Raw genomic sequence first — 20,272 nt, 5'->3', positions numbered from 1 at the left:
ATTTATTTAACACTTTATTGCACCTTAATTACAGGATTTATTGGAAATTTTCAATAAGTATAGTGTAGTACAAAAGGCGGTCTCATTGCTAAGCAATATCTTCCAGACAAGCTTAACGATACGCTCTTATATTATTAACAGTATTATATTATTTTTAAGTAGAGTTACAATTTATCGGTTTCGTTATATGTGTTTCGGTTTTCAAACCGAAACCGTTTTCACCCTTCAGGGTGGGATATGGCGTGAATTTACAGGGTACAAAGGAATAACATGAGTCCTCAGGAATGGCAACGCATGGGGGAGTATCATGGGCGAAACAGTATACTCTGTTATGTCCATGGTACTGCTCATGTCTATAGGCGACGGTTACTACTTTCCATCAGGTGGGCCGTCAGATTGTTTGCCATTCTAAGTTGTGTAAAAAAAAAAACTAAGTTACGAATTGCATGGAATAACACACACCGCGAAATTTTTACTTTTCTAATCTCTACGGAGATATAAGCTTAGCTATACTTACTTAAGTAATTTATTTATATATACCCACGTAATGTTTTTTTTTTTGCTATTTATTTAATATTATTTTACTGAACTATGTGTTTTTTGTTTAATTCCTCTACCATTAGTATGTGTGTGACTGTCAACACTCGAAGATTGACCACCACTATTATACCAGAAGTTTCATAACTTTCCATATTAGTCATCAATCTCCGATTGCCATTTCGTTCATGCATGTTTTGCGATACGGTTTTCACCACTAAACGAAGTATTTTCAGGCAAATTGTTAGATTACTACTTGGAGCCTAATGAGAATGTTCGGCACTCAAACTGTGAAATATAATAAATAAATATAATAATATTATTTTCACGTATTACAGCCCTATACTAAAAATGTTTCTATTCCACGTTTACCTACACACCATTGTTTATTAAGCCAAAAAAGTTTCCAGTTTGCCTATTGTTATGGTCTTTTGTTTTATGAAATACGGACGCTTGCTATCTACTCCGGTGGGTCTACCTATCTATTTGGAGAAGATAGCCACGTACACATATACGTATTATTAAATGCTTAACTATGAAATTACCTTTACCGTTTTCTAGCAATTTTGTTGTTCTTTTTTTTTTCTAGATTTCGAAATTCAAATGTATGTGATTTTAGGATAAGTACCCCTCTAAATTAAGTAAATTATATATAAACATTTAAAGTAGATAGAAAACACCCAGACTAATATAAACACTTAAATAGAAATGTCTACCAACTCATAGTTTAGATTTATAGATATATGTAGATGTATGAATAAGAATTATATTATACGGGTATGAAGCCGCAACCTTCGAGAGACGATGCAGTGTGTTAAACCGTAGCAATCACAAAGGTATATTAAATTTTATATACTAAAACCTACTTGTAATTTATGTCTTTTTTTATGACTAGTTACTTACCAGTTACATACCTACCGAGGTGTGACGTCATCAACTAATGCACTAGCGCGACCTCATCAAGGCACAGGTGCCTCGTCAGAAAACTGCGCCTACCCGCGAATAATTAACGGCTGGAAAAGATGGGATGCGACTCCTCATTATTTAAGGTAGTACAATGTGTGGTTTGAAATACACGTGTAAAAATGTATAAAGCATCTCGCGTTTCTCGCTTTTTTCTTTGGATAAGGTAAACTGACGTGTGGCTGATACATTATGCTCTTGATGGATGTGTTCTGTTTATACAGAAAAAATGATGAACATAAACGACTATATACCTACGTAAGGCAAGAAGATTTTTAATGTATTATTACAAATAAGGATAATACATGGTACTGTTCATGTTTATAAGTGACGGTAACCACTTTCGATCAGGTGGGCCGTTAGTTTGTTTTGTTGTGTTTTGTTGTGTTGTGTTGCAAATTATTGCAAGGTCATGCCAGTACCATCCTTTTTATTTCTGCTGAATTCGTATTGTTTAAACTTTGTACATGTAGTTCAACCAGTTGCCTCATCAGATTAGTCGTATCAACATTGGTGTTGACTATTGACTCTAAGATCTTCAACTGTTCCAGAGCTTTCCACTCGTCCCGATGCTTCACAGCTACATTGAATAGCTCGTTCAATACATCTCTAGATTTTTTCACCATACTCAGAATAAAGCCCACTTTGTAAGGAGCTTCCTCTCTGTACATAATTTTAAGATGTTGCACAGTTTTAATTTTTTTCTCTGTATCGTGAAGAGTCTGTTTTACTAGCGTCGAAATTTTATTTTTGAAATTTGCATCCTTTTCCTCTTCGTATTTTGTAACTGTTGCCTCTGGGCTTTGCCTTAACTTATATTTATTGTATAACCAATGTCTTCGTAGTTCGTTGACAACTGACTTTGTGTAGCGTGTTTTTACTGGCAACCTTGATTTATCAATATTCATTTTCTTAACTGGTAAATCTATAAAATTTATGCATCTGCATTCCAGCACTAAAATATATACTGAAAACGAATAAACTACGTATAGAGACTAGAATCCACAAACGAAAAAAGTATTAGATAGGTATGCTAAGGTTTAGATTATATAGATAGAGCATCGAGCCTCAAAAACGGGTCAAATTAAAATATTTTTGTCAAATAAGCTGACTTGTTTTTTTATCAGTGTTCTATTAAAATATATCTTGACGTATTATTTCATAAATAAAATAAGTATTTACGCATTAAAAAGACGAATAAATTATAAGATAAAATAAATATAGAAGTTCTAAAGGAATTACTTATAACTATTTATTACACAAAATTGTACGAAAAAGTTGACTCGTTTTACTCAAAGCATTTTTATGGAGACATCTATCTATATATAATCTAAGACCTTCTTAAGCTATTACAGCAAAAATGTAACTTTAACAATAACTAAAAGAAATTCGTATAAAAGTGGTTCTTTTCAATTTCTTACCAATCGTCGTGTATCAATAATCAACATGATTATTGATTTAAATGAAAGTTTTACAACACTTATTTTATAGTTGTTTTCTAATTACATGCTTATGAAGAGGAATTATATAAATGTGTGAATTATGCAACAAGTTTGAACATAAATACATATACAATAATAAGTTTTATTAAATTTATTAGGTACGATTTAATTGAAATCAATTCAGTCATTTATTTGTGTAATTAAGTGACAAGTTTTATTGTGCAATAAAGAATAAATAAATAAAATATATTTTCGTCTTTGTCTTTCTTCCTTTAAATAGTGATAGCTCATTAAATGGGTATTAATAACCATCATTATATGTATTAATAACATCTACTAATCCCATTAACAATCCCTTCTCTCTCACACTGGTACTCCATTAGTCTTTACCAGATAGATAGGTACCAACTTGAAAGACATATGTTTGATGTTTACCCGTGTTGGTAAGCAAAGATACATAGAGGAGAGTGGATTGTTAGTAATGGAATTAGCAGTTCCATTGCTAGCAATATACCCTATTATTTCCTATTATTGATTGATCTCCAAGCAGTTCTTCCTGGAAACCATCGTGATTGATTTATTGTTGAATTCGTCACGATAAGTCAACTGACCTGCTTTATCATCATCTATCATCTCACACTGGTACCCCGCTAATGTATAGCGATAGCGCAGGCGAAATAAGAATTCTATTATCATCCATTAAAAAAAAAGCATAAATACTCAGTGTTATAATTTTTAATAGATACTACTTAATATGAAAACGTCACGAATGTCATTATTGTCTTAAAATTATTAGTGTTGAATAAAATAAAATGTTTTCTCTAATATTGAGTAAATTAACAATTCCAAATATTACTAAAACATCACGTATAAGACATGTTAAAAAATGTCACAGTATATTCGGCATCAAAGATTTATTAAATCAGGAGAAGGTAAATATTAGTTCATTTTAGTTTCAGTTTATTAACGGCCTACCTGATGGAAAGAGTTAACGGTTATTTATTTATATGAGTAGCACCATAAACGTTACAGATAATAGAATTAAGTGACACTCAGAGCGTCCCTAATTGTTGCTCACGACGGAATGTAAAAAGTTAATGCCTACACTATTTTTTACACAATTATACTAGACGTTGTGGTGTAAATAAGCTGACGCTGATAACCTGATACTAAAATAGTAAACATAATGTTTTGTGATAAACATAAATACACTGTGAATATCACCGGATTTAGATCCTCATGTATTATCGCTTCCGCTCCTAAAGAATGTAAAGTGTTATGAGCTGGTTTGTGACATAGATCATCATCATCATCATATCAGCTTTTAACTATTCACTGCTGAACATAATCCTCCCCCTTGGGGGACATAAATCGTTCTTGACTATTACCGTTTAGACTAAAACACAATGCACGCACTGTGTAGATCAGTAGTTTATTTAGACCAGTGTTTTTCAACCTTTTTTATAACACGACCCCTTACTATGAAAAAATATTCCGTGACCCCCGACCCTTCGCATTTTTTGATATATTTTATAATATTACAAAGATGATTAGGTTTCGGATAAATACAGAATTAATTAATTAATTTTGTTAATTTGTATTAACAAACAAATGTTTTAATTATCATTATTCTCAATAAATCTATCTTTATAATTTAGTTTTTTTTAGTGAGGTAGTTTTCGCGATTCCTCTATAGACTTAGACTATAGAGGTAGAGGTAGTGAAACACTGATATACACCAATAAATTCTAGTTAATACGATAGTTGCAGCTACTTCTGTATCTACGTGAGAGATAAGCTTTTCTTCCAGTTTGAGAATTTCACGATTGTCCCGGTGGCCAGTGAACATCATGAACCGGCGATGGATATCATCAAGCGACACTATCTCAAGGAACATGTGTTGGTCCGAGCGCGTAATATGGACTTGAGTAATGATCGGGCACTTGACGAATACCTTACTAATTTATTTAAACAAGGTACTTATAAATTCTCCAGGATAGGGGGGTAAGGGATTGTTAGTAATGGGGTCTAATTGACCTATTGCTGGTAATACACCTTATCAGGTCGATCTCCATGCGATTCCCCTTGGAAATCGTCGTAGTTAATTCTAGTGGTATTAGTCATGTTGGGTTAGCTGATCTGCTTTTTCATACTTACCTATCATCCCTCACTGGTGCTAGAGTAACCCGATAGCGCAGGCGGGATTACCATTCAATTATCACCCATTAAAAAAAATCCAGGATATCCAAATCAATTAGTAATAAGATCACTACTTACTTGAATAACCTATCTATATCAATCATATCCTATGTTTACATACATTTTTGAGTATTTCATTTCCCTTCGATTCTTTTGAGCTGACCCGTCACCCGTATCTAATAACTAATCACTGTCATTTATGCGACCCAGAACTATAAAAAAAAAAAAAAACTCCAGGACGCTATGAATGAAACGTATCATCCGATAAATCTTTTTGTCACTTGTCTATTAAAAGGGTAGATCTTAAGCACACCTACGTGACGTAAACCGAAATTGATCTTACTCTAATTAGTGTATTATATTAGTATAAGAATATTGAGTATAGGATTTATCTATTCATATGTGTGGTGTTAAGAAACCATATTCATTCTCTTATGATTTTTTTTATTAATTAAAGCACCAACCACCAAAAGCATAGTGATTACATTTTGCTATAACATGATGGAGAGTAATCAGTTAATTTGTCTGCCAAATAATGGCAAAGCACTTTGAAGTTTTGTTTCTACTGTGTATTACCATTAAATTCCTTAGCTGGAGAAGATTTTTAGATTTAGATCAATCGCTCATGTCCCCTTCTGACTTTACCAGAGGGAGACTTTGTACAAAAGTCGTTTGCTTGGGCACCTCTATTCCATTCGTGTTTTTACCGTGAAGCAGTTGTGTTTGCATGACTGTGTTTCGGTTTGAAGGGTGGGATATGGCAGCAAATTTACAGGGCACAGAGGAATAACACCTGAGTCCTCAGGAATGGCAACGTGGAGGGTATTATGGACTAAGCAGTATACTCTGTTACGTCCATGGTACTGCTCATTTGTATAGGTGAAGGTTACCACTTTCCATCAGGTGGGACATTAGCTTGTTTGCCATTCTAAGTTTCATAAAAAACAACTTCTTCATGACTCGGTTTTGACCGAGCATTGGCTCGCGTATGAGTTTAAAATATAAAAAAGTGTACCTAAGTGTAATGTGATTACATACATCCTCGGTACCAAAATAACGGAGCTGTTAATTTAATATAAATTTTGTATATTAATTACAGGGAATACACTATTAGCAAAAACCGAGGACGACAAAATTGCTGGTATATGCGTTGGTTTTGCGAGCAGTCCAGTAGATCCGCAAAATCTTCGAAACTATGCCTTCTATAGACAAGTGAGTATCTACATAAATTCGAAATCCTATACAAATTCGAAATAATAAAATAAATCCACAATGTATGATGTCCATCAAAGTATTCACATCTGTTGTTGATAGTTTGACTCTTTATTTTATTTTTATATACCTAGGCCATAAGCCTAAGTTTCTTTACCTATTATATCCCGCCCCCATCAATTATAGGTAATTACTAGCGATCCGATCTGACTTCGCACGAGTAGACAGAATTTTTGATAATTAATACAAATAATAAAAAAAGTTTCAGCCAATTTAATTAATCAGTAATTTTATATCTGATTTTTATATGTGATTCTTTAGATTGATATCTTTTTTATTTGAGAACCGATTGAAATTAAACTAACACTAAATGTTAAGCAAATTGCAACGCATTAGTGAAAACCACATTTAAATCGGTTAGGCCGTTTCTGAGATCAGCGTTTGCAAACGTACAGACAAACAGACGCAAATTGGAGGGAATGGGATTGTTAGTAATGGAGACTGAGAATCCCATTACTAGCAATGTACCAAACCAGGTCGACCTTCTCGCGGTTCCTCCTGGAAACTGTCATAGTTAATTCCTGATGAATTTATCATGATGGGCTAACTGGCCTGTTTTCATTCTTATCTATCACCCTTCACTGGTGCTCCGTTAGCGCAGACTGGGTTACCATACAATTTCCACCCATCAAAAAAAACATACACAAATTATAAAAAAAAATCCTTTGGGTTCTATTGTATATATTTATTATTATAAAGCCTCCCTATAATAGATTTTTTATATATCTTCAATGTACAGACAGCGAACAGTTACAATTTTATTTTATGCATTGATTGATGTTAGCGGAATACCTACTCTCTATATACCCTCAATATGCATATAGATTAGCCGCAAAAACTTGTTACGATAATCAAATTAAAGTGTTCCAGCGCTAAGTTATCAACGCTAGAAACGGATTTTAACAAATCATCATCATCATTAATTGTCTTAATATTGTCCATTTGTTAGCGAGTTACAGCGGTCATGGTAGAAAAATATTTAACAAGATACCATATATTAAATTTGAACACATTTCACTTAGGAGTGTGTTGGAAATAAAATTAACAATAAAATTGCATCTAGTTAGGTTTTAATTTAACGATGGTGTGAGGGTCGCGTACCTACTTAGAAGTCCGTTCTAAATAATTACTAGACGAAACCTTGACAAAATAATAGTATACAAGGAAAACCGCCGCGTCGGAGATATATAAAATCGAAGCAGTCTTTAGTAAATATGTAGTTTACTTATAATTTCAGAATTCTTATAGGTAGGTAGGACCTAACTAGTATTAATAGGGGGAGATGCAGTTGTTACTAATTGCGATTAACAACCGTGTTGTTAGCAATATATAAGACCGACCTCCTCGCGGTTCTCCTGGAAACTTTTATTTATTATTGAATTAATCACATTGTGCTAACTGATGTGCTTCATCCTCACCTGTCATGTCTCACTGGTGCCCCGCCAATATATATCGATAGTGCAAGCGGGGTTACAAGAGGGGGCAGAATTGTTAGCAATGGGGTCTAGAGGACCTATGATTAGTAGTTATCCTGTTAGGTTGACTTCCACACGATTCCCACTGTAAACCATCGTGATTGATTACTAGTTAATATCGCACTATGAGCTAAGTTACTCGACTCCATTTTCTATTTATTATTCTCCGATACCCTACCAGCGTATACAATTCCATTATTATCCCTTTAAAAAAAATCTGTATTGATGTGTCAAATCTGTAGAATCTGACTGATTGGGAGAGAATATCATGTAGTAGTTCGCCTTTTGTACCAAACTTTTCTTTGTAATATGGTCAATAAAGAATGCATAAAAATAAAAAAAAAAACTGTATAAATTTTGAATGATTTATATTCATTTCTCTGCAGGATCCCAATACGAAAGATTTTTTGTACTTCACAGCCAAGCTACAGGAGACTCCAAATCTTTGGGAAATATTCAAGCAACAAAAGATATATGAGGTTAAGATTTTCTTTATACAACTTGGAATAACAAAAAATTTATGGCTCACCTATAAATATGAACAATACCATAAACATTATAAAAGGCACCTTAAAGCCAATAGTAGACACCCCTATACATTGCCAATTCTGGGGACTAAGGTGTTATACCTTCATATTCTGTTATTTCATTGTCATATCTTACCCTTGACCCCTCATATCAAAACAGCGATACAAACATACTCGTACTTGCTTCACATTAGAAACAGTGGAACAGTGGTACCCATTTACCAGCCGTGTCATTTGACATGTCAGCCGTTACTGCCCACTGCTAAACATAGGCTTCCCTCTATTGAGGAGCTTTGTCAGTAGTTGTCACGTTTGGCGGGCGGATTGGCAACAACAGTTAGGCTTTGGCGATGTTTTAAGAGGGACGCTGCTGCCCGTCACTCGACTAAAAAGTTCCCTTAGTTGTCTCTTACGACAGCCACGGGAAAGGAAGACGGTGGCCCATTCTATGTAGGGACCACAGGGCATCGAGTACATATAATGTGATAATTATTTTTCCACGGATTAATCCCTGCAGCCGTGGAAATTCACGTGTCTTCGTATACTTAAATAAATGAACAGTCATACTAAAATATAATTAATTAGTAAATAATTTGTGCTAAAAGCAAATACTTCTTTTAGTTTAAGCTGTCAATGTGTTTCAGATTAGAATGTTGGCTGTAGCACCTGAGTATCGTAGACAAGGTTTGGCTGTTTTATTAATTGAAAAATCCAAGGAACAAGCACACGATCAAAGCTATAAGGTTTTACGGATGGACTGCATAAACCCTTATGAGTAAGCAAAATACCAGTAAAATAATCATACTTATACAATGTAAATGTTGGTCAGGGCCATATAGTGTCAATCACATCATTTACAATGTTTAGGTATATTAAAGTTCAATAAATAAATAGGTCTCGCCATCTAGACAAATGGGGAAACCGATTCACCAGTATCATAAGTTTTTGTACTCAGATGCATGAGAAAGAAAAAGACACCAAACATTACTATCTCTTTCTATTTCATGTAACATCCGAGAAAGAATACTTACTATAAAACGGCAAATTTCTCAATATCTTTTCTCCGTTTTGTTTAATTATTCCTGTTCAAGGTTACCAGAAATAGTCGTTATTTAGTGATAAGACCGCAAATTGTTGCTCCTTCAACTTGGTTCTTGTAAAAATGATTTGTTTTTCTTGTGTACATCTATCTATCTATCCTATTTAAGAGCTGCGCTCTTGTCGGTGAAGCTCTTGCCACTCACTTTGATTTTCAGCGAGTCTCTTCACCTCTTGATACGACACGACACCAACTCCTTCCTTGATCTGCATGATGTAACTATCTTGTGCACATATTTTATGTATTTTTTTGTAAGGATAACAATAAACAGTTTTCATTCATCATTAATCTTTTGAAGATGCGAGTTCTAGTCCTGATCCTAAATCGAATTGTAGGGATTTTAAATTTTTCAACCCTAATACTCGTATATTTCGAATACGTCTGAAAACAGTTGATTAAGGCCCTCATTACATTATTACCTTATTTGGCTCTATAGTTGTATTTTTTTTATTTTCAGTTATAAAATAGCAGAGCGGTGCATGCTCCAGTGCCTAGTGAAGTTCCCTCTACACAAATTGCGCGGTGCCAACGCCCCCTACATAAAGAGAAGCTCTAAACACAATAAGTGTGTCCGCGTGTACGTACAAGTGCGGCTCGCGGACACCCCTGACCGCACTACCATGAAGCAACGGGCAATTGAACTTGAAAATCTTATCGAATAACATGTATTAAGAATACAATAAATCTTCGATTTATTCCTAACGATAAGTTGTAAAGATAAGTTGTAGGCTTACATTTTAAATCTATACTCTGAAATCGTATACGAATTCTAACTGTAATATTTTATACAAAAAAAAAAATAAAAAAAAATTGTGTTCTTTTAATTTCTATGTGTTTTATACATTATGTGTCAGTAAATTATTGTATCTAAGTAAATATTGTATTTTTATTTTATATGACACAATAATTATATCATGATCTGTGAACGAATACTCGATTTTTTCTGCTATTTCCTGCGATTCCTACTAGTTACACACGCGATTTCGTTTGCATGTACATGTAATTTTTATTATATATACGTGTATTTTTAGTGAGAAAAATGTCTTGAGTGATGTTACAAAGTCAAAATTCAAATCAAGATTAATTTTAATAGCAATCTTTATTTTTTTAAAATATGATTTACCATAATATATTCATTTTGCTATTTTGACTTATCAATAGTAGTTTGTATATAAATAAACATATAATTATGCCTAGTGAGAATAAAATAATGAGAAATCGTAATTATTAACCACAAGAACAGTGCTTTATGGCTAACAACAATATAATTGTCCCATACTTACTACACTATGAGTATAAACGATTCATTTCTCTGTTTTAATAACTATCACAAATGAGAAACTATAAACTAAAATCTCATTATGATCAGCCTTCAATTATTTCTTTGGATCTAGATACACGTTAATTATATTTTTAATGAACCAATCTTGAGAGAAACGGAGATGGTCGCCGGGCTGTGACAAAAAGACCAGCTTCCCTGCTTTATCCATTTTCTTGAGGCCGAGGCGATCCTGAAATAGACAATTTATTAATTTGAAAAATATTGTATTACCACCTTTTTTTGTATATGTTTTGTTCTATTTATTTAAATATGTACCAGTAGCTAATGTTGACATGGGACAGATAAAAGAAACACTAGGTGTCATGTCGTATAGGGAGATCAAGGATATGGCCTGGGATAGAGCTGGCTGGAGGAAGATGCATGAATTAGTTGCACCGACAAGAGGAAACTCTTAAATGAAAAGAGAGAGCTAATGTTATTTGTGTGCTGTAAATGATGCAAATAAATTATATATCTATCTATCTTTTGTTTGTAAGGGTTGAGGATGGGATATTTTTTTTAATGCAACTTAGAATGGTAAACAAGCTGACGGCCCACATAATGGAAAGTAGTAACCGTCGCCTATAGACGTGAGCAGTACCATGGACATAACAGAGTATATTGTTTCGTCTATGATACTCCCCATGTATTGCCATTCCTGAGGACTCAGGTGTTATTCTTCTGTACCCTGTAAATTTACTGTAATAGAAACCAAACCAAGACTTAGTACGTATTTTGAAAGAAAGATACAGTGTCGCTGGTACTATCCTACATCTATGTGATATATAATTAGAACGATAGAAAAATTGGCAGACATTAGAAATAATTAAATTTAAATTATATAAAAAGAAATATATAAAAAAAGGTCCACATTACTATTCATGTGAGGGTAATTTGATTAAAAATTCATAGTTCAGCGTTTATGCTATTTAGCGATAAAGCTACCCTTTGTTGCCTCTTTACTTTGCTTCTTGTAATGTTGTTTTTTCCTTGTGTCTATATTTCATGTTATTAATTTATTTATTCATTAGTACAAATATGTGTACATGGCGGATTTAATGTTAATATCAGAATACTCGAATGCGGTACTAGTGATTATAGATATACATACATACTAAAATTACATACATAAATGAATAAATATATATAAATAACTTACACATATATGACATATACTATATTGTACACGAAATTGAGAATAATATTAAGTAGTTAATATTGTTTTATTTGTATTATTTTTTGAGAGCTTTTAGTGACAGCTATAAGGGCAGGCACACAGAAGACACACACACTGTGTTACAGATTAATGGCGAGTATGATGAGATTTCTCAATACTTATGGTGAATATTAAATAAGTAATTGTCTTATAATGTGAATTTGGTTTAAAAAAAAAACACGCAAAATGCTAATCAATACAATGACGCCACTGATTTATAATGGTAACCAAAAATGGAGTAAAAATGGAATGGTAACCCCGCCTGTGCTATCAGAACGCACCGATGGGGTACTATGAGAATATTTTATATTAAAAAAAAATTAGAAATCTTTTTACTAATGAGATGAAGCAAGGATGAACGTCAGTCAAGGTCAGTTGGTCCATCATGACTAATTCAATGAGAATCAACCATAATGGTTTCCAAGGAGAAGAACATGGAGGTCGACCTGAGAGAGTCTGTTGCTAGTTATGAGGCTGTCAGACCCCATTACTAACAATCCCTTCAGTCCTGTTTGAGATATAAAGTATCTACACCAATATTAAAATTCAAAAATGTTGTACCAACCTTCACATAAAGAGCAGACTCTTGCAGGCTTTGCATGACTTTTGCCTGCCCAGGTTTGTAGAAGCCGAACCACTCCGTTCCTCTGGGCTGCACTATGGAGTCACCGTCAAATTTTATCATCACAAAATGTTCCAATTTGTTCAAGTTGTTTATATAAGTTTTATTGATTACTCGTTCATTGTTTATATCCGCTAAGAACTGGCTACCTTTCTTGTACGTTTCCTCGTCAAGTGGATCGTGCCAGTAAGTAGCTTGAACAAGTGCTTTTTGCACCCACCTGAAACAAAACAAACAAAATATATATATATATATATATATATATATATATATATATATATATATATATATATATATATATATATATATATATATATATGTATAACGGATATTTTATGAATATTGTCATTTCCGACAATTATTTTGACCTCATCCGAAAGTACTTAAGTACAGTACTAGTATAACAGTTAATATGTAATATGCTCCGTGAAATACTAGCGTGTCTATATTGTTATTCACAACAATAATAGTCGACTAATATTTCTAACTATCCCATTAAAGATATACTGCAAGCATATTTATCTTTATTTTTATATTACGAAAGTAATTCAATGATATTTCAATTGATATCAGCATCGTTCAAGAATGAGAATGCATTAGTTTCAACCCTACTCCATTCTTACAGTAGCCACTGTTTATTTTTTTAATTCGGAACGAAGAACGCTTACAAATCAATGTCCGATCTCGAGCAGGATAAAATAACAGGCCACACAGATAATTTCCATTCCAAGTAACAAACATGACTGACGATAACCTTTCGTATCAATAGAGCATAATTTTCATAATATCTTACTTGTGTGTATGGGTATTGATGTTGGCATTAACTGTTTTTCGTGGCCTAAAGAATCCGTTAAATAAAAAAAGAAACTTTATTTTTAAAAGTTTTATATGATAAGTTTATTTATTTATTCTTCTTCTATTAAGGAGAAGAACAGACAAGAAACTAAACTGTTACTCTTAAAAAAAAAAAAAGGAATAATAATAAAAAATAATTATTAATAGACTGTAACATAAAATATTAAATATAATAATACAAAATCAAAGTTAAGCACACATAGATCAGTTGTAGTTTACTAGAACAGATTGGTCCTTAAAAATTACTATCCGTTCACGAGTATGACTGACAAACCAGTCATCATTGCGATCAACCATATTTTAAAGAACACGACAACTCGACCCACCAAGCCGCCATCAATTTGGACATTTCAGTGTGCATTAATTATTCAAGCTACCCGACTATATCACAATTACATAATTTTTAAAACAATAAGTAATAATAGAGACCATGCGATTTTATGTAAAAAAAAAAGAATCTACAAAGATTTAAACCTGTGATCCGTGTTTAATATAATTTTAGACGTCTTACTACAAAAGCATGTCTAAGATTTGTTTATGTCTAAACAAAAGAAAGCGAGTTTATATAGGCTTCAGTGCATAAAACTATAAAATAAAAATTATTACACCAACTAAACAATATTTAATTGCTTAAATAGAGTTTTGTTAAACTCTATTTAGATAAGCAGTGTTTTTAACTTATTTCTGTGGTTATTGTATGGAATTAGTGCAAGTAATCTAATTATAAAAATAAATTCAAAATGTCGCTAATTTTCAATATCAACAGATTTGTATACTATATAAAATATAGAACTTTCGCTATTTCTACATACACTTTTTAAAATATTATAGAATGTTACGCTAATTTAGTCACTATGTTCTCGAGAGATACAAAGGTAAGTAAACTCATTTTCGCGTAGAAATAAAAAAATCTTAGCTAAGAAACCTTCTTAAGAGATTTCAGATTTGTTGTGTATCATCTCACAGTATTATTTAGTCCCACCAATTTTGTTTTGCAAATCTTGTATCAGTTTCTGATAAACATATAAATACAAGTATACTCTTTTGTAAACATGAGTAAAGAATACGTAGAAAAATGTCCAAACTTATACAAACATATATTGTTCAATAACAATATATATTGTTGAATAATAACTATCGTGAATCATACTGTATTGTAACTATTTATGTCGCCTTCACTCACGTCTTAAATTCGGGGATGCCCGATTAGTTACGAACTCTGAGTTACCTACAATACAAACAGATAATTTCTTTTAAAATACACATGTTTGTATTGTATGAGGATCGATCTCCCAGTTTTAGCTACGCAGATATTTCAAATCAATTGTATTTAATTAAATAACTAATTATTTATCAGTTTTTTTTTTTATTACCAACTGGATGAATTTAGCAACGAATTAAATTTTCCTGTCAGTGTTCTATGCTTATCACTTAATAAACAATGTAGAATTAACAATTAACATAAATGTTTAGCAAGCAGTACCGTAACAATGACTTAACAAAGTGCCAGAGTAATTTTAGATGTAACACTAGGAAATACCGTACAATGATGAGTCTTTTCCTTTACTTTCACATTTTGCTGGTTGCTTGATGAAGGTTGGTACTTTTTTAGCATCATTAAAAAGAACAAAGTCATCACATCTATATCGTATCCAATTCTGTACTGATTTTGATTATTATCCTAAGAATCTATAGAATTATATTATGTACCTACCGGTTTAGTCCCGCATTGATATTGTACTTACTAGTAATTTGTATTAAAAATAAATTAATGAAGTTATGTTAGTTGATCCGTAATGCTTGGTGAATTCACGGTGAAAGGTAGTTTCTTAGAAGGGGAGGCACCTAGGTTCCTAGGTTCCTACAATCATTATTAACAATTCCCTTTTCCCCCGATTTACAAGGATTGGGTTGATGACCAGTTAGTCAAACAAACATAAAGTCCCATTCAACAGTGTCAACGAACTTACGTGTTACTTAGGGTTATAATGTAACAGTATTTTAATATAGTATTAAGACAGAGACTAAAATAGTTACAACCATTTGTATGATAATTTTATTATTTAGAATTTCGGAAACAATACCAAACAATAGGCATTGTTAAGGATATAGAACATATTAATATTTTTTTAAGTGATTTAAAATGAGTTCTCAATTAATCTCTTTGTTTGTTCTGTATTAGATTGTTCATAATATTATTCTTGGTTCAATTAATTTCTTTTAACACTTGAGTAATTAATTCTATGTGAGTTTTGTAAAGACTTAATTTTTTTTACTTCAAATTGCATATTATAGTGCAATAAAAAGTAATGTAACTTTATAGAAATCAGATATTTTTGCGATGTTTATTAGAAATTATAGAAATTACAACACTGACTTATGATAAATTATATGTAGATTTTGTTAAAAAAAAGTTACAGCAAACTCAATAGTAGGAAAAACAGTTATTTTGATTTAAAATTAAACTACTAAACCAACTTTGATAAAATTTCTATAAAACTAATCTGATAGTATACCCTTTAGGATAAAAAAAAACAGCTTATGAATGATGGAGCTCTAAAGTAATAAAAAGAAAAAAAAAACTAAATTGACAACCTTCTTCATTTTTTTTATGTTAGTCAAAATTTAATAAAATTTTGGATTCTTATTTATTCATTTTCCTGTTTAAATCTTCACTCTAAGGTAAATTCGTTTTTATAATTAACATTATTATAAGGTGAATAATTTCATGTAATTTTATCTCTAATTTTTAAAAGTATATCAATATTTGTTTTTTTTTTTACTCTACCATGATACATGGTGAGGTGATGACATCCACCTGATGAGAAGAGATATGAAATTTATATATATACATACATAGAGTTGGGTAGCATATTTAAACAAATGTTACTTACTTGTAATAAGCTGCATAATTAAGCAGCTTCCTCACATAGTCACAACTTTCATGCTGCAAAGCTCCACAATGAGGCAGACCATAGACACCTTGATGTTGCCCTCCTAGAGTGATTAGATTTTTAATAGGTGGTAACTGATGTCCACATCGCTGCACAACTCCTCTCCTAAAATAAAAATATATGTAAATATGTTGTTTAACCCATGTACTCTTATTTTTCTTTGACAAATTCTGAATCTGCTGACTGTCACAATATATATACACAGTATACACATAAAACTTAAAAAATAATTTTTAACACATCATGTGAATCTATAATGAACCTGTTTGAATGAAATTATTTTAATTAATTGAATCAAAACATATTTAAATTAAAAAAAAATAGTTTTAGGTTTATAAACAAGTTTCAGTGTTTACATAATTATCCTTTTGCCTGTTGCTATGTAAATATCTATGTATGATAAATAATATTTATTTATTTTATATATTTCTTATATATTTACTAATATTTAGTAATAAGTGATAAGTTTTTAAATATTTCAATACCAATTGAATTAATAAGTAAGCAGAAACTTCGTAATAATAAAACTTTTAATTAATTAGAATTAATACTTAATTACAATAATTAATTTAATTAATTAATTATTTAATTACAGTCTCCTAGGTACCCTAGCTGGCAGTGATCTTAAGGAAATTTTTTATCTTTAACTATTTAAATTTTATTCCATTATAGTCAAACCTAATTAGTTATTTTATACTATTCTTATAATTATAAAGGTTTATTACAATAATTGATAGAAATAAGACAAAGTAATATTATAAATGGAATAGTGAGTTTAGTGATTGATTTGTTTATTACTTGTCAAAGCCTAAGACCAATTGTTGATAAATTTGGTATGGGCAAAGTATTAAGAATAATATTAAAGTATTAAGGAAAACAAGATATTAAGAGTTTTAGCAATTTTTATTTTGTCAATATGTTCCCATGGAATAAATAAATTATATTTTAATTAAGTGATGTAATGAATGAAACCGCAGGCAACAGCTAGTCAAAAAAGCTTTTTCAAACACTTAGATACTACTATAAGTTGTTATAGTTCACACAAGTGGAGCAGAATTAAAAGTTTAGCATTATATAGATCAATGTTAAATTGCGCACAAACCTCATACCTTAGTCACAATACAATAGATAATGAAATGGGTATTTAAATTAAATTGGAAAAACATGGAGAAAAAGAAAATTTGATAAGAGAGGATAAGGATTCAAACCTCTCTAATTTTTTCTAATTACTTAATATTTGGAATCCTATTTTAAATATTTTTTTATTAACATTATAAATATTTATAACATTATAAATGAATGATTAAAAAGAATTTATATAAGACACAGATAAACAGAGTTTTCAATAAAATGAATCAAATATTAATACAAATATTATTTATCATTAAATTAAGTTAAATAATAATGTATTTGTAATAAATATCGGCAAATATTTGTATTGAAATAACAGTGCAACAACAATAGCAATAAATAAATAAATAGCTCAAATAAAAAGGTTCTTGTTTTATTATGATGTTCCATTGTTTTTGTCTCCCCATTGTGACATTGTATGTAATATATAAGTATATTATTTTTTACTTTTAATGTCTTTTTTATAACTAAAATCAATAAATAAAATATTATTTTTGATAAAAATACTTACAGAAATTGACTTCCTTGTGAAAAACCAATAGCATTAAATCCATTTCGTAATTTCAAATCTGATGCCAGCAAGTTACACACATATTCTATTTGTTGATTTGGACTCATGAAATAGCCATTTTCTAGGTCTTCAATTGTATTATTTCCAACTCTTAGGGAATTCACATATACTCCAGGTATGTTTTTCTCAAGAAATAATTTAAAAGAACCAAGACTTACTGAGACACAACATGTGTCTCCTGTTGACAAACAGAAAAAAATTTTTTTAATAAATCTACAATATAGTACACAAAAATTTTATCTAATTTTAACAATAAAGATTATCCTTAAAATATATTTATCCATAATGACATTAATCAAGAATTAAGGGAATATAATTATCAATATTCATATTATGTTTACGCAGGTTTATTAACACTGGTAACTGTGCTTTAAAAAATAAGTGAATACTGCGACACTTACCCATTCCATGCCACAATACTATGGGCACTGGATCCGCAATTACTAACTTATAAATAAAAATAGATATTATCCAAAATTTCATTTTATTGAGGTGTCTTATTCAGTGAAGTTCATAAACGCGACTAACTTAAAATGCCTACATAAAGTAAAAAAGTAGGGTTAACAATATATTTAATATAATCAACCGCAACTGAACTTAGTTGACTCGCGCTCAGAATTGCGTCTTGCTATTGGTTTTCACACGTCAGGTTTTAATTTAAATTGACTGAATGATGATAAAGATGTTTAACAGTAAATATATGATTTATAACGTATTAATTCAATTTTCGATTAAAGGTCAATATAGAATCAAAATGTACAGAAGGTGGCATTCAGAAAACTTGTGAAGAAAACAAAAATAAAATGTAAACAAAAAAGTAAACAAAACCTAATACTCAGGCCATCATTCAAACGTCAAAACTGTCAAAAAACTAACAAGTTACTAAACAAATCCACGTCATTTAAAAAAAAAAGGTTTATCTGTATGAATTCTATGCAACCAGTTTGTTGAATTTATGAACATTTCACTAAATAATTCAAGACTGTATTTTACTAAAAATTTTACTTCAATTACGACAAAACCACTTAATTTAATTTAAAAACTAAATTACTAAACTAATTTTGATAAAATCTATAAAACTAACCCGAAAGTATATCCTTTTAGATAAAAAATTAAAACAATTTATAAATGACGGAGTTCTAAAGTAACAAACATAAAAAGAACCAATTGATTTGAGAACCTTCTCTTTATTTTAAGTCGATTAACAAAGTAGCTATACATATTAAATTCAATATTTTGAATAGAGGCATGCTACAAATAGTTGTAGAATACTATGAATATTTATATATTTTGTATTGTTGACACTTCTAGATTGTAGCATGTATTCATTTTCCACTTTTATTATTATACAGGTAGTGTTAACTCTTAACGGCTCGTAAGCTATAAAAATATGTCAAAACTGTCAATAACTACTGTCATTATATATAGAAAGAGAATTTTAAAGTATTATCCTTATTCTATGGTATTACCGTAGAATAGGGTTAATAGAATTTGTGGGGTGAATAGAAAAAATCTAGAAAATCTTTAATCTTTTTATATATCTACTGTGTTTCCTATTTGGTAAAAATGATATTTTAATATAGTAAACATTTTTATCTTTTTAGGCAATAATTATCAAATACCAAATATACATATTTGATCATATGAAAAACTTGATGTGTGGTCTTAGCATAGGCCACCTCTTTCTTTTCCGTAGTTGTCGTAAGACCTGTCGATGAGAATGTCGACTAAGGGAGGGCAAGAGACGGGCAACAGCATTTTTCTTAAAACGTCTTCAAATCCTAACTGCGGTTGTCAATCTACTTGCCAAGCGTGGCAATTACCGCCAAAATCTCCTAAAGAGGAGGTTTATGTTCAGCAGTGAACAGATAAAGGCCGATACGATAATGATGTGATAAACATAGCGAAAAGTTACTCTAGCTCTTTTTGGTCCTGGGGGTATGTTTATTTAAGTCTAATTTAAAATAAATTTTGCAAGATTTTGACTAAATAAATATAAACAATTATACACACAAGTGTGAACTGAATAAAAAGCTTGTAAAATTACATCAACTTATTAAACTGAGGGATTCATTTTAGCTTTGCTGC

The 20,272-nt window shown here is 31.0% G+C and overlaps 2 protein-coding genes across 2 annotated transcripts; one reads left to right on the top strand and one right to left on the bottom strand.

Moving 5' to 3' along the window:
- The first annotated feature begins 3,704 nt into the window (after positions 1-3,704).
- On the top strand, positions 3,705-10,303 carry LOC113521424 (uncharacterized). The gene is made up of 6 exons (XM_052898949.1): positions 3,705-3,874; positions 4,753-4,918; positions 6,241-6,353; positions 8,275-8,367; positions 9,060-9,190; positions 9,972-10,303. The coding sequence occupies exons 1-6, from the start codon at positions 3,755-3,757 to the stop codon at positions 10,174-10,176; spliced, it is 828 nt and encodes a 275-aa protein (XP_052754909.1). The 5' UTR covers positions 3,705-3,754; the 3' UTR covers positions 10,177-10,303.
- A 291-nt stretch (positions 10,304-10,594) lies between these two features.
- LOC113521544 (palmitoyl-protein thioesterase 1) lies at positions 10,595-19,032 on the bottom strand. The gene is made up of 5 exons (XM_026907106.3): positions 18,586-19,032; positions 18,125-18,362; positions 16,423-16,587; positions 12,617-12,893; positions 10,595-11,025 (listed from the first exon to the last, which is right to left on the bottom strand). Exons 1-5 carry the CDS (start codon positions 18,665-18,667, stop codon positions 10,891-10,893), a joined length of 897 nt encoding a protein of 298 aa, XP_026762907.2. The 5' UTR covers positions 18,668-19,032; the 3' UTR covers positions 10,595-10,890.
- Between the last annotated feature and the right edge of the window lie 1,240 nt (positions 19,033-20,272).

The sequence above is a fragment of the Galleria mellonella genome, unplaced genomic scaffold (assembly GCF_026898425.1).
Source record: "Galleria mellonella isolate WM207_F2 unplaced genomic scaffold, CSIRO_AGI_GalMel_v1 utg55, whole genome shotgun sequence".
NCBI lineage: Eukaryota > Metazoa > Arthropoda > Insecta > Lepidoptera > Pyralidae > Galleria > Galleria mellonella.
The sequence above is the reverse complement of the archived record's forward strand: the minus strand, read 5'-3'. Positions and strand labels throughout refer to the sequence as shown.